Source organism: Neoarius graeffei, chromosome 7 (assembly GCF_027579695.1).
Source record: "Neoarius graeffei isolate fNeoGra1 chromosome 7, fNeoGra1.pri, whole genome shotgun sequence".
Lineage (NCBI taxonomy): Eukaryota > Metazoa > Chordata > Actinopteri > Siluriformes > Ariidae > Neoarius > Neoarius graeffei.
In genome coordinates this window covers 31352230-31367881 of record NC_083575.1, presented here as the reverse complement: position 1 = coordinate 31367881, position 15652 = coordinate 31352230, and the positions used below count along the sequence as shown (strand labels likewise).

The window sequence follows — 15652 nt, the reverse complement described above, 5'->3', positions numbered from 1 at the left end:
GGTCAAGACAGGTCCATAAGATGACCCAAAAGCACAGTGCCAAGGACACTGTTGACTTCATGGTCTAAACGGGGACCAATTCCCCTGAAACTAGTTCCCTGAACCCAAGTCCCTCCCCTTCTTCCCTCACTCTCTTGTGCCTCCATGCCAATGCTGCCACTAACTCCCTCTCTCTCTATCTCTCCACAGGTTTCAAGTTTCAAAGTGTTTGTCATATGCACAGTAAAGAACATGTCCTCTTGTACAATGATATTCTTAGTTTGCCGTCCACCATGAATGCCAATTACAACAGTAAATAGGAAGAAATAATACAAAGTCAAGGCAATATAGTGCAAAATAAAAGCAAAAAAAAGTACAAAATAAAGGTAATGCAAAATAGGCAGTATAATACAAAAATAAGACAATGATCGAACGTAGCAGTGAAAAGGGCAGTAATGTGCAAACAGATGTAAACAGTCGTAAACAGTCAAGGACAATTTACAGGGAGGTAGCCCATGGTTATAGACTCCTGTCAGCTGTTCAGGAGTCTGATGGTGGTGGGAAAGAGTTATTTAGTCTGACAGTCCTGCATTTCACACTTCTGTACCTCCGCGGTGGTAGATGCTCTGCAGAGAGGGCAGTGGAGTTCTGGTGATCCTCTCAGCAGTCTTCACCACCCTCTGCAGGTGTTTGCGGTCCATAGCTGTAGTGCTGCCATACCACACAGTGATGCAGTTGGTCAGGATGCTCTCAATCACGCAGCTGTAGAAGTTACTGAGGATCTTGGGCGACATACCAAACTTCCTCAGCCTCCTCAGAAAGTACAGTCATTGTTGAGCCTTCCTAACCAGCTGTGTGGTGTCAGGTGTTCACGTGAGGTCCTCACTGATGTGAACACCCAGGTATTTGAAGCTCCCAGATGAACAGTGGCCCATGAGGTCTCCTCTCCTTCCTCATGTCCACTATCATCTCCTTCATATTGTCTGTGTTGAGGGTGAGGTTGTTGTCCTCACACCATGACACCAGACTGGCCACCTCCCTCCTGTAGGCCATTTCGTCTCCGCCAGTGATGCGTCCTATCACTGCGGTATTGTCCGCTAACTTCAGGATGATGATGTCCTTGTGGGAGGCAACACAGTCGTGGGTGAACAGGGTGTAGAGGATGGGGCTGAGGACACATCCCTGTGGGGTGCCAATGTTTATGATAATGCTGGTTGAAGTCCTATTACCAATCCTGACAGTCTGGGGCCTGCCAGTCAGGAAGTCGAGGAGCCAGTCACAGAGGGTGGGGTGCAAACAAAGTGTGGACAGTTTATGGGTGAGTTTGTGGGGGATGGCCATGTTGATGGTGGAGCTGTAGTCAACAAAGAGTATTCTGATGTAGGAGTCTTTGTTTTCCAGGTGAGAGAGGGTATAATGGAGGGCAACAGCGATGGCGTCTGAGGTGGACCTGTTGGGCCTGTAGACATACTGCAGGGGGTCCAGTATACTGCTCTGAATGTGGGCCAGTACCACTCTCTCAAAGCACTTTTATACCCCTTTTCCACCAAATCAGTTCCAGGGCTGGTTTGGGGCCAGTGCTGGTGCTGGTTCACAACTCGTTCAACTTGCGAGCCAGCTGAGAACCAGTTTGCTTTTACATAGCTCGGGGTGCTAAGGGGAGCCATGTCATTACATCACTGTATACGTCAGTTACGTCGCTGCGTTTGCATAAATCTTGGCACGAACATCGAAGCAACAACAGCACGGAGAAGAAGCAGCAGCAACAACAACAACAATAATGGATGACTTCGCGTTTGTACAGCTGCTGCTTCTGGCTTTATGGTGCTTCATTGGGATCAGAAAACGGCAGATCCAATATGTTTGTGTTGATCAACAGGTTATGAGTGGATGGCGATTACGTTCTAGGAGACAGGTAATAACCTAATAACGTTTTGACTCTTACTTACACTGAATGTGAGATGGTTATGTTAGCCTTTGTTATGAGCTAACGTTAGCCAGTGTTATGTCGGCTTTGGCGGTCTTGCTATTGTTGTTGGTCTTAACAACTCCGCCCCCCCGCTGACATAAGCGGTTCTTTCCTCTGGCCCAGCAAAGAGCTGGTGCTAGCCTGGAACCATTTTTTCTGGCCCCAGAGTCAGTTCTTTGTCAGTGGAAACAGAAAACCCGGTTCCAAACTAAGCACTGGCCCCGAACCAGCCCTGGAACTGATTTGGTGGAAAAGGGGCATGAGATGATTGGAGTAAGTGCTATCGGCCTGTAATCATTCAGGCAGGTGGGTGGGCTCTTCTTGGGAAGAGGGACAGTGGTTGTGAACTTGAAGCAGGAGGGACTCTGGCTGAAGGAAAAGTTGAAGATAGCAGTGAAAAAATCAGCCAGCTCATTGGCACATACTCTGAGGGCCCACCCAGGGATGTTGTCTGGTCCTGCTGCCTTCCTGGGGTTGATCTTCCTCAGAGCTTTGTGTACCTGACTTGATGAGACTGTTGCTGTGGGGGAGGGGGGTTGGGTGGTCCAGGTGTGTGTGTGCACGCCTCCTCTCTAGAGGAGGCACGCGCACACACACACACACACACACACACACACACCTGGACCAGGTGGAACAGTAGAGGCAGCATTTAATCCTCACCTCACCCAACCACTAATTTTTTGATACAATTTGGCCAGGGATTCAGGCACTAGTACAAAATAAATAAATAAAGTATTTGTGGATGGGTCCTGCAGTAATGAGGAATAGGGGAAATCTGTGCAGTGCTAGGATCATCAAAATCAGCTCTGCATCAGAGAGACACAGAGGGTAGTGAGGGTTCCACCTTTCCACCCTTTGCAGGGATTCCTATTGGGGATTTCCTGTTGGAGCAGTTGTGCAATGAGACCCAGAGGAACACCTTTAATCAAGTAAAAATAACTGCTGGTCAGAAAATTCAGACAAACGTTGCCCTATACGACCCATATTTTTTAATTATTAAGGATAGGTTGTACCAAGTGAGATGATTATGTCAGAGAGATGACCCAATTCTTGGTACTGAGAGATGATCAAGAGCTGCAGCTCATCCTAATCCCATGGCTGAGCATTTGCAGCAGGATAAACCATTGAACTGTCTCTTGGTCCATTTCTATTGTCATGTGCACAGGTGGTGCACGGCATGTCACAAATGTCAGCTGGTGAATCCATTGGTCACACCAAAAGCACCATTGCACCCATTATCCTTAATCAAGGCCCCCTTACAAAGAATTGGCATGGACCTGGTCAGGCCATTAAAAAGGTTTGTCTTCTCACTTGCTTAGCACTTTTCAGCTATATTATTCTTCTCACCACACATACAGCTCTCTGCTGCTCAGCTCTCTTTCTCTGGTCCTGAAAGTACATGGTGGCAGTGGGAGTGTGGTCAAGTGTCAGCTGTGTATGGAGAGGAAGCGAGTACAACCAGCAGGTAACACATGATGAGTCTAACGTGATGACCCATGTCAGATCACCAGGAATTTACTTGTGTCTTTTGTGTTCTTTCAAAGAGAAGCCAGTAACCAGAGAGAGAGAGAGAGAGAAAACTGAACAGCCCAACACCATGTGTTTGCATGTGTAGAGTGCATTGAGAAATAAAAGTTGCAGAAAAGCCAAAGCAAGAGAAAAGCCTGTTTTCCCATTTAATAATTTCCCCAAACTGTGAGTGTGTTACGCTGGTGCCGAAACCTAGGATTTGACGACAAAGTGCAGTCATGGAGTCCATGCCAGTGCCCAAGATCTTCCAGACCCTTGCTAGCATCCACCAAGCCCAACATCAAGCTGTCATTGTACTGCGTGCAGACCAGGAGCAGCCCTTTTGAGCTCTGCTCCAGGTGCTGGCAGAGGACTGGCAGGTGATCTGGAACTTGGTCCAGCCAGTGAGTACTCCAACAGCAGCTCCCACAGATGCTGTGACTCTTCCCCACATCATGCTCACTAAGATGGGTCTGCAAGATGACCCCAAGGCATTCATGGAGCTGTTCCAGCGCTGTTCTGCCAAAGTGTAGTTGTGGCCAACATCACAGTGGGCAGTTCACCTCTTGTCCAACCCAACAGCTCCCATGTGCTGGCCTGCTGGAATATCCAGACCTAAAGTAGGCTATTATGCAATGGGTTGGCCCGCACCCTGGAACAGCATGACCAGCGCTTCCACGCACTGTCCCTCAGTGAGCTCAGTCACCCGTTTGCCTTCACCCAACAGCTCTGAGATGCCTGCCAATGGTGGCTGCTGGCAGAAGAATGTGATGCCAGCAACAGAATTGACCGAATGGTACTGGAGCAGTTTGATGTTTGGATGCTGGAAGGAGCAGTGGCATGGGTCCAGTGCTAAAGTCACTGGAAGAGGTCGTCTGGTTAGCAGAAGACTATCTGGTTGCATTTCTGCCCACTCTCCCTCTCTCTCTGTCATCCTTCCCCCGTCTCCCTGTCATCCACCTATCCCTGCACTGCGGAAACAGGGGGCCAATTCCCCCAACATCAACCCCCTGAACCCGTGTCCCTCCCCATTTTCCATCATTCCCTCCCTCTTGTGCTTCTGTGCCAATGCTGCCACTAACTCCCTCTCTCTCTCCACAGGTGGAACCATTTGTGCTCACTAGGACTGATACAAAGCCTGGGCAGGTCTGCAAGCACAGCGGGAAAGCCAGGCATTTCCAGGATCAGCGTCCCTTTAAAAGGATAGTTCGGGATTTTTGACATGAATCTGTATGGCATCCCCATCAATAGTGTCGTGCAAACACACTGACTTACCCCTGACAGCATCCTGTGAGTCCAGTTCTTGTCCAGTTTTGGTCCAGACGAAAGTAGTCCGGCAAGTTTGTTGGGGTCATGAAAGTAAAATGTTTTTCATCTCAAAACAGTACGTGTTCAAAAGAGTGATATTTTTGCATCACAAAACCGTTGCCAAATAAAAAGTCAGACCTCGAAATCGCTTGGCACTATTTTCTCTCCCTTCTTATCATTGCGCGCTGCCGCCAGGTGACAGCCACGGCTGTTTCATTCATTGTTTTAGTGATGGGAATTTCAGCTCTTTTTCGGGAGCCGGCTCTTTTGGCTCTTCTTACTATAAGGAGCCGGCTCTTTCGGCTCCCAAACGGCTCCTGAGATTTTATTTTTGATTTAATTGCTGCAATTAACTAGTTAATTAATTACAATATTATTTATATTTTATCAATAGGATGTTTTCCATTTTATTTTTTAGTTTTTGTAGCAGTGGTTAGCACTGTCGCCTCACAGCAAGAAGGTCCTGGGTTCGAGCCCCGGGACCGGCGAGGGCCTTTCTGTGTGGAGTTTGCATGTTCTCCCCGTGTCCGTGTGGGTTTCCTCCGGGTGCTCCGGTTTCCCCCACAGTCCAAAGACATGCAGGTTAGGTTAACTGGTGACTCTAAATTGACCGTAGGTGTGAATGTGGGTGTGAATGGTTGTCTGTGTCTATGTGTCAGCCCTGTGATGACCTGGCGACTTGTCCAGGGTGTACCCCGCCTTTCGCCCATAGTCAGCTGGGATAGGCTCCAGCTTGTCTGCGACCCTGTAGAAGGATAAAGCGGCTAGAGATAATGAGATGAGATGAGTTTTTGTAGCCATTGTAAAGCTTTGTAAAGTATAGCAGTGTAACCATGTTCTAGCTATAGAAATAAAACTTACTTACTGTGGCAGCGGGGGCGTGGTCAAGCGCCGGTGTGTGACAGGAGGGCGGAGCCAGGGAAGGTGAGTGGCAGAATCACTACACCTGACGGTAATTAACCTGTGTTTGTGTGTCTCCCCAGTAACCGCGCCCTATTTAAGGAGGCAGAGGGAGAGCAGAGGAGAGCTCTTCCCGGGACAAGAACACAGCGTGTGTGTGTGTTTACCAGAATAAAGCTATATTGTTACACTGAAAAGTCTGGCAATAAAAGCCTATTTCATACCTGAAGCTTTGTCCTGCCGTCCTCTGTGCTCCACCCAGACCTCAGAGAGCTCTACAGTGGTGCTGAAACCCGGGAAAAAAGGTGGAGCACCAACCCCGCAGCCCCATAGAATCCTCCCCGTTCGCGGACCTGATCCACGCCCTTGCCACGGCTCAGCAAAGCCAGCACCAGGCACTCGTCACGCTCCGAAAGGAGCAAGAGCGGCGCTTCGAAGCCCTGGTGCTGGCCCAGCAGGAAGATCGCGAGGCGTTCCGGCATCTCCTCGCGTCGGCGGGGTCCACCAGCGCCCCGGCCGCGGGCCCGTCTCCCCTCACCATGACCAAGATGGGCCTGCAGGATGACCCCGAGGCGTTCCTCACATTGTTTGAACAGGTCGCCGAAGCCTCGGGGTGGCCGATAGAGCAGCGCGCGGCGCGCCTCCTCACCCTCCTGACGGGAGAGGCACAGCTGGCCGCACTACAGCTCCCCACCGACCGCCGGCTGGCCTACGTGGACCTTTGCCGGGCCGTCCTCCAGCGCGTGGGGCGCACACCAGAGCCAGCGCTTCCGCGCGCTGCGGTTGGAGGAAGTCGGCCGGCCGTTCGCGTTCGGCCAGCAGCTCCGGGACGCCTGCTGGCGGTGGCTGAGGGCCGATGATCGCGACGCCGAGGGAATCATCGATCAGGTGGTGCGGGAGCAGTTCATCGCGCGCTTACCAGACGGAACCGCGGAGTGGGTCCAGTGCCACTGCCCGGCGTCGCTGGATCAGGCAGTAGGACTGGCGGAGGATCATTTGGCGGCTGTTCCGGCGGCAGGACAACCGACGACGTCTTCTCTTCTCTCCTTTTCTCTCTCTTTCTCCCCTCCCTTCTGTGTCCCGTCCTCGCCCCATACCCCCACCACGGAGGCGGGGGCCAGCTCCACCCCAGCCGGCCCGCCGCACCCGTGGTGCCCTCCTGTTTCTCCCTTCTGTGTCTGTCTCCCCCCCCCTCAGGTGAGTGAGCCCCAGAGCACAGGTGCAGAGGGAGAGCCCGGGCCGGTTTGCTGGCGCTGCGGGGAGCCGGGCCACCTGCAACAACAGTGCGCAGCAATGGAGGTGGGCGCGGTGGTACGGATCCCCGACACGCCAGAAGCTGCCCTCGATTGGGCTGGAGCGTATCGCATACCGGTGAGTGTCCAAGGGGCTACATATCAGGCGTTGGTAGATTCTGGTTGCAATCAGACCTCGATCCGCCAAAGCCTGGTGCAAGACGAGGCATTGGGGGGAGCACAGGGGGTGAAGGTGTTGTGTGTGCACAGGGATGTTCACAGGGATGTTCACAGCTTTGGTGTCGGTCCACATATATTTCAGAGGAGAAAAATCTAGTGAAGGTGGCGGTTAATCCTCGCCTTACCCACTCTTTAATATTGGAGACTGATTGGCCGGGATTTCGGGGTTTAATGACGCGCCTAGTAAAGAGTGGGTCCTGCCATTTGACAGGGGGAGGTCCCGGTGTCGCTTTGGCTGGAGCTGCTGTCGCAGAGCCGTCTACGTCATCTCCGCGACAGAGTGAGGAGCCGCCGGCTCCTCCTCTTTCTGTTGGGGAATCCCTCGCGGATTTCCCATTAGAACAATCGCGAGACGAGACTCTGCGACATGCATCTGACCAAGTGAGAGTAATCGATGGTCAAATGCTCCAGCCGAATGCCACCCCGTCCTTCCCCTATTTTTCTCTTATGAAGGATAGCTTATACCGAGTGACGCAGGACACTCAGACGAAAGAGCGAGTCACACAGCTGTTAATTCCAAAGAGCCGCCGGGAATTGGTATTTCAGGCGGCTCACTTTAATCCCATGGCTGGACACCTAGGGCAGGATAAGACACTAGCCCGGATAATGGCCCGATTCTATTGGCCGGGGATTCGCGGTGATGTCCGTAAGTGGTGTACGGCGTGCCGCGAATGCCAGTTAGTAAATCCAGCGGCCATTCCAAAAGCGCCTTTGAGCCCCCTACCATTAATCGAGACCCCGTTCGAAAGAATTGGGATGGATCTCGTCGGGCCATTAGATCGGTCAACACGAGGGTACCGCTTTATATTGGTTCTGGTGGACTATGCAACGCGATACCCGGAAGCGGTGCCTCTTCGCAATATCTCAGCACGCAGTATTGCGGAGGTCCTCTTCCACGTCATCTCCCGGGTTGGAATCCCGAAAGAGATTCTGACTGACCAAGGCACCTCGTTTATGTCACGAACACTGAGCGAACTGTATGGGCTATTAGGTATTAAGCCGATCCGCACCAGCGTTTATCACCCACAAACGGACGGTTTAGTTGAACGGTTCAATCGCACCCTCAAGAATATAATTTAAAAATTCGTAAGTGAGGACGCACGTAACTGGGATAAATGGCTCGAACCCTTGTTATTTGCAGTGCGAGAGGTCCCCCAAGCCTCCACGGGGTTCTCCCCGTTTGAATTGTTATACGGGCGTAAGCCGCGCGGCATTTTAGATGTGCTGCGAGAAAATTGGGAGGAGGGACCCTCACAAAGTAAAAACGAAATTCAGTACGTTATGGACCTGCGCGCAAAACTCCACACGCTCACACACCTAACTCAGGAGAATTTGCGGCAGGCCCAGGAACGGCAAGCCCGCCTGTACAACAAGGGCACGCGCCTTAGAGAGTTCACTCCGGGAGATAAGGTACTCGTACTGTTGCCCACGTCGAGCTCCAAATTAATCGCCAAGTGGCAAGGACCCTTTGAGGTCACACGGCGAGTCGGGGACGTCGACTATGAGGTAAGGCGAACGGACAGGGAGGGGGCGCTACAGATCTACCACCTCAATCTGCTTAAACTCTGGAACGAGGAGGTCCCCATGGCGTTGGTTTCGGTAGTTCCGGAGAAGGCGGAGCTGGGGCCGGAGGTTCAAAAAGGGACATTGGCATCACGTACCTCTCCGGTCCCCTGTGGAGACCACCTCTCCCCGACCCAACTCACGGAGGTCGCCCAGTTGCAGGCCGAGTTTTTGGATGTGTTCTCACCCCTGCCCGGTTGCACTAACCTCATAGAACACCACATAGAGACGCCCCCGGGGGTGGTAGTGCATAGCCGCCCTTACAGGCTACCCGAACACAAAAAAAAGGTGGTTCGGGAAGAACTTCAGGCCATGCTCGAAATGGGCATCGTCGAGGAGTCCCACAGTGACTGGAGCAGCCCGGTGGTCTTGGTACCCAAGGCCGACGGGTCGGTCCGGTTCTGTGTGGACTACAGAAAAGTCAACGCGGTGTCTAAATTTGACGTGTACCCAATGCCTCGTATTGACGAACTGCTCGATCGACTAGGCACGGCTCGCTTTTACTCGACACTGGATTTGACGAAGGGATATTGGCAGATCCCCTTGACTCCATTATCCCGGGAAAAAACGGCCTTTTCCACACCGTTCGGATTACACCAATTTGTCACACTTCCTCTTGGGCTGTTTGGGGCGCCCGCTACGTTTCAGCGGCTGATGGACAGGGTCCTCTGGCCCCATGCCACCTATGCGGCCGCATATCTTGATGACATTATCATTTATAGTAACGACTGGCAGCGGCACCTGCAACACCTGAGGGCTGTCCTTAGGTCGCTGAGGCGAGTGGGTCTCACAGCCAACCCGAAGAAGTGTGCGATTGGGCGGGTGGAAGTACGGTATCTGGGCTTCCACTTGGGCAACGGGCAGGTGCGTCCCCAAATTAATAAGACAGCAGCGATTGCGGCCTGCCCGAGGCCCAAGACCAAAAAGGGGGTGAGACAGTTCCTGGGGCTGGCTGGCTACTATTGTAGGTTTATACCTAATTATTCGGACGTCACCAGCCCACTGACTGACCTCACTAAAAAGGGGGCGCCAGATCCGGTCCAGTGGACGGAGCAGTGCCAGCGGGCTTTCTCTGAGGTAAAGGCTGCACTGTGTGGGGGGGCCACTATTACACTCCCCTGACTTTTCTCTCCCTTTTGTGTTGCAGACCGACGCGTTGGACAGAGGGCTGGGGGCGGTGTTGTCCCAGGAGGTGGAGGGGGAGGACCGCCCCATCCTGTACATTAGCAGGAAGCTGTCGGTGCATGAGGGGCGCTACAGCACTATTGAGAAAGAATGCCTGGCAATCAAGTGGGCGGTCCTCGCCCTCCGTTACTACCTGCTGGGGTGCCCTTTCACCCTCTGTTCGGACCACGCGCCCCTCCAGTGGCTCCACCGCATGAAAGAGGTCAACGCGCGGATCACCCGTTGGTATCTGGCACTCCAACCCTTCAATTTCAAGGTGGTCCACAGGCTGGGGGCGCAGATGGTCGTGGCGGACTTCCTCTCCCGTCAAGGGGGGGGGGGGGGGGAGTCGGCTGCGGGTCGGATGGGCGCCCGGGCCGGAGTCGGGCGGTGGGGGTATGTGGCAGCAGGGGCGTGGTCAAGCGCCGGTCTGTGACAGGAGGGCGGAGCCAGGGAAGGTGAGTGGCAGAATCACTACACCTGACGGTAATTAACCTGTGTTTGTGTGTCTCCCCAGTAACCGTGCCCTATTTAAGGAGGCAGAGGGAGAGCAGAGGAGAGCTCTTCCCGGGACAAGAACACAGCGTGTGTGTGTGTTTACCAGAATAAAGCTATATTGTTACACTGAAAAGTCTGGCAATAAAAGCCTATTTCATACCTGAAGCTTTGTCCTGCCGTCCTCTGTGCGCCACCCACACCTCAGAGAGCTCTACACTTACCAATTAATGAATTATTTTCTCACAAACATAATGCAAACTGTGTTATATTACCAATATAAAATACACAGAACAATGTGCAACAAAATATGTGGCACCTTGAGCGCATGTAAAAAGAGAAAAAAGTGCCGCACTCTGCTCCACCAGTAATGAGAAGCCGCTGGAACAGCAAATATGCTCCTGTTATAATGACTGCTGTCTCGTTGTATACCGCAGATTAATCTGGCCATGCCAAGGCGGTTGCCGACCGAACCTGTCAATTTATGAGCGACAATTTATATCATGAGCTTTAGGAATTCACGGCAACAAAACAATGATCATGGTTGTCAAATAGACAATCATCCTTCAGCTGAGCTGAACTCTGTCTCTCTCTCTCTCTCGCTCTCTCTGAGGCACCTAAGGACAAAAAACTAATTCGGCTCCCCAACTCAGCTCCCACCGAAGAGCCGGCTCCTGTCGTTCACTTCAAAGAACCGGCTCTTTGAACCGGATCGTTCGCGACCGACACATCACTACATTGTTTACTGCTAGCAAAGTTAGCGACAACATGTCTGACTACGACGGCGAAATGTGTGCGGAGATTCAGCCACATCTTTGTTGCTACAGCCTGGATAGTCGCAAATGCGCACCATTTTCACAAATATATTATTGTATAGGTTATAGAAGGTGATAAATTTGTCGCTGTTCTTGCTCTCAAATTAGCTTGTTAGCGCCGCTGATCTGAACTCCTAATCACTGCCAAACAATGGGAAAGGTGTTGATTCCTACGCAGATGTCAACATGACAGCGCGCAGTGATACCGAGGGAGAGAAAATAGTGCCAAGCGATTTCGAGGTCTGACTTTTTATTTGGCAACGGTTTTGTGATGCAAATATATCACTCTTTTGAACACATACTGTTTTGAGACGAAAAATGTTTTACTTTCGTGACCCCAACAAACTTGCCGGACTACTTTCGTCTGGACCAAAACTGGACAAGAACTGGACTCACAGGATGCTGTCAGGGGTAAGTCAGTGTGTTTGCACGACACTATTGATGGGGATGCCATACAGATTCATGTCAAAAATCCCGAACTATCCCTTTAAGGAAGCTGGGATTATGTTCCGCATTACTGACATGCATTGGGCCTTAGTCGATCAAGCAGGAACATACTGAGTGGCTGCGAGCATTCAAGGGAATACACATCAAGCCTTCATGGACTCGGGGTGTTATCAGTCAACAGTTCATGGCATAGGTAACTTGCACATCTGTGAAGGCACCATTAATACTGAAAGGTACACAGGCCTACAGATTTGTGAGAAACATTTGCTGCCATCCAGACGACATCTTTTTCAAGGCCAATCGACATTTTGCATGTGTTACAACAGTGTGGCTTCATAGTAAAAGAATGTGGCTACTAGACTGGCCTGCTTGCAGACCAGACCTGTCTCCAATTGAAAATGTGTGGCATGTTATGTTATTAAGCATAAAACATGTTAACACAAACCCCAGACTTCTGAGCAACTGAAGTCATATATTAAGCAAGAATGGGAAGGAATTTCACCATCAAAACTTCAACAATTATCATCTTCAGTTCCCAAATGCTAACTGGGTGTTGTTAAAAGAAAAGGTAATTGTGTAAATGTGCTCCTGTCCCAACATTTTTGGAATATGTTGCAGGCATCAAATTCAGAATGAGTGTATATTTACAGAAAACAATAAAGTGCATCAGTTTGAGCATTAAAAAGCTCGTCTTTGTACTGTATTCAATTCATTTTGCAGTGTCCCAACCTTTTTAAGAATTGGGGCTGTCCACAGCCTGCCCAAGGCAGAACAGTTGTGCCTTTTTTCCACCTCATCATTCTGTGTAAAATGTCTGAATGGGGGGTTTATGTTGTTCTGCCTCTGAAACAAAACGATTGGTAGTAAAAGAGCTGAAATCAACAACTGTGTAAAAGGTACAGCCAGCATTGCAGAATGGATGTGATGTTTTTGACTGACATGTTTCTTTGTGAGACCACTGAGAATTCAAATGTCTCCATCTATGGTATTTAAGGTTCACACACCTTTCTGCCTTGACTTGCCTCCCACTTCTCTTCAATTCCTCCAACATATTTCTGATTGCACAAATACAATGCTCAGCAACTTTGTTTGAGTTTGAAAGGTGGTATAAATGTGCATGGCCAGCAAAAGCACCTTAACGCTCAGTTCACCTGCCATTATTGTTTTGAAAGCAACACTGGTATACTCGGCGTATTTGTATTTCCGATGTGTAGTAGTCATTGGCTGTCCATTGCTAGCGATGATGACTACTTCATTAGGATGCACAGAAATGCAGATGGGCCACAAGGCCTGCACCAGTGACATGAATGGCCCGGCCGAGCTGCCATGGAATGTCTGGCCTTGTGAGCTCTTGCATACTATTCTCCTCTCCTAATGAAGTGCCTTGCACAATAAGGTAAGGCAAATGTCGTCATGCCCCCATCGTGTTGTCTCTCTGGACCTCCAGACCTGATGCCAAGTGTTGCACAAAAGTGCCACAGACCTGACGGGTATGGAAGTTGCCCTGCAGTGACAACTGACTTGCCAAGTGATAACATCCATTGGCCATTTGAGCGGCTCTTCCACATGCCATCTGGTGGTGTGTCATTGGCCCTGTTGGGTTCATCTGCCACACTGCACCAAAAACCACCCTGCTGCCTGTGCCTTATTGGTGATGTACTATTTAACCCATAGCTGGAACCCAGGTTGGTGCTACTGCTCCGGGTCAGCGCGGACCTGAGAGCAATGGTGATGAAGGGGTAACTTGAATTTCCCCAATACTAAAGTCCTCCCAGACCTGAGACTCACCACCAGTTGCAGTTTAAAGTCATACCCAGGACTAAATGCGTAGTATGTTACACATAAGACTAAACACCAATGCACCATTGTGATTCATGCCTCTGGTTCCGGAAGACTGGGATGATATATAAAAAACATACACTGACATAGCTTTATGTTGGCTTTGTTTGGTTCAGTGTAAGCAGCCAAAGGTGGTATAATGAGCCACTGATACTAAAATGCTATTACAGTAGTATAAGCTTTTGGAAAACAGCGTACTGAGGAAAAGGATTTTCCTGGGCTTCCCTGTAGCCTATCCAGATTTTATATGAAATGCACATTATTTTTTCACACAAGGGAATATGGGTTGATTAATTTTAAACATTCATTACATCTCACATAATATAAGATGAATAGTCTACTTTATGTAGTTTTATGCAAAATCTATTGTATATATAATGTAGTGTTCAATATGCAGATGTATTGCATGTACAATGTGATACAATGCATCATAACATGCCGACATTTAGTAGGCACAGTTCAACCAAGAACACTGCACTTCCACGGTTTCTCAAATTCCCACAAATGAACTATTTAAAATGAAAATCTAACTCACAAGAAAACAAGTTATGTCATTAGGCCAACAGTGAACTCTATAAAGTGCTCTCATAATTTGAGGTAATAAAGTTCTCTGTTGTATCATGCTCCACCATTTACAACAAAGGTCTCTTTAGTCTAAATGAAGCGATGTGCACCACAGCAAGCTTTGTAATGGAGTCCTAACTAATAAAAAAAAGAAATTTGTTGCCAATTTATCATCAAATTTGTTAATAAATATTGTCAAACCTAGCCTAAATATAAATAAAAGACCTTGCTTCTCACTTTTTACATGTGAACAGGCATTTCTGATGATTCTGTGCTCTTACTTTGTGTTCTTTAGAAGTTTTATTGACAAAAAGACAAATTTACTGCTGTTCTATTGCCCATTTCTAACGGCAATTCATTGAAGTTTGAAAATACTTGAAATGCAAACAATAACCTTCTCTGCTTTCACACCAGTAAGTAAGTCACATATTGACACCTTAAATTAGATTTTCTTCCCCGCATTTTGATTGCAAATTAATACTAAAGCCAAAAAAAAAAAAAAAAAACAACCCCACACAACACCGCACAGAAAAAATTCCTTGGCTTTTAGACTTTAAGAAAACTAAAATTCCAAGGAATTGCTGAAACTTATCTTTGATCTGGAGTAAATAGGGGAAGCTTGTGACATTTATCTCTCTGTAATATCCAAGCTAGAACTTGTCTCTAACCAGAATGCTGCTTTGGAATCAATCAATCAATCAATCAATCAATCAATCAATCAATCAATCAATCAATCAAACAAACAAACAAACAAACAAACAAACAAACAAACAAACAAACAAACAAACAAACAAACAAAATCAATAACCAAGTACTCACACTGTCAAATCCTCCAAGTTTGTGCACCAGCCTGTAGAGTTTAAAGAGGTTCAGGTTTCTGTAGCCCAGCACTGGTCTTTTATTGATGGGTGTGCCTTGACAAAGAATGGGTTAGAGACTATCAGCAAACTGTGTAAAATATGACTGAGTCCACAGTTAAACTTTCCTGAAATACTGGCCGAAGACAATATGCAACAGACCTGGTCAATCAATATGAGAATAGAGATTGAAACTCCAGCTTTCATTTCCTGATATTTACATCTTGATGTGTTAACTTAGAATATGGCTCCTTTAGTCTCCTCTTTGGGAGGTGAAATGCATGCTCAAGGAGGTCAAGATCAGGTGAATGTGTTGGCTAGTCTAAAAACTTCCACTTTTTATCTCTGATAAAACCCTGTGTTATATTGGCAGGGTACTTTGGGTCATTGTCTTGCTGCATGATGAAGCTTCTTCCAATTAGACTGGATGCATTTCTCCAATTTTTGGAGATGCAACAGTGTGTATACACACACACACTTTCCAAAAAATTAGAATATCATGGAAAAGTTGTTTAATTTCCATAATTCCATTCAAAAAGTTAAACTTTCATAGATTATAGATTCAGGGCCCACAATTTAAACGATTTCAAGTATTTATTTGTTTATTTTTACATAATTTGGGCTTCCAGCTCATAAAACCCATGAAAAACAGGAATTCAAAAAATTTGAATACTGTGAACAAATCAGCCCAAATTTTGCAGGGCATGAATGTTTTAAACTGAGTGTCACACACTAATCATCTACTAAACTCAAAGCACCTGCACAGGTTTC

General features: G+C 48.6%; 1 protein-coding gene across 8 annotated transcripts in view; it reads right to left on the bottom strand.

Annotated features, from left to right (window-relative positions):
- The window catches only part of arid4b (AT-rich interaction domain 4B), a 201151-nt gene that overhangs the window by 51301 nt on the left and 134198 nt on the right, over positions 1–15652 (bottom strand). For all 8 annotated transcript variants that reach the window (XM_060925500.1, XM_060925499.1, XM_060925501.1 and 5 more), the window contains one exon: positions 14844–14938. In XM_060925500.1, coding sequence (XP_060781483.1) covers positions 14844–14938 — 95 coding nt within the window. The remainder of the gene's footprint in view (positions 1–14843; positions 14939–15652) is intronic.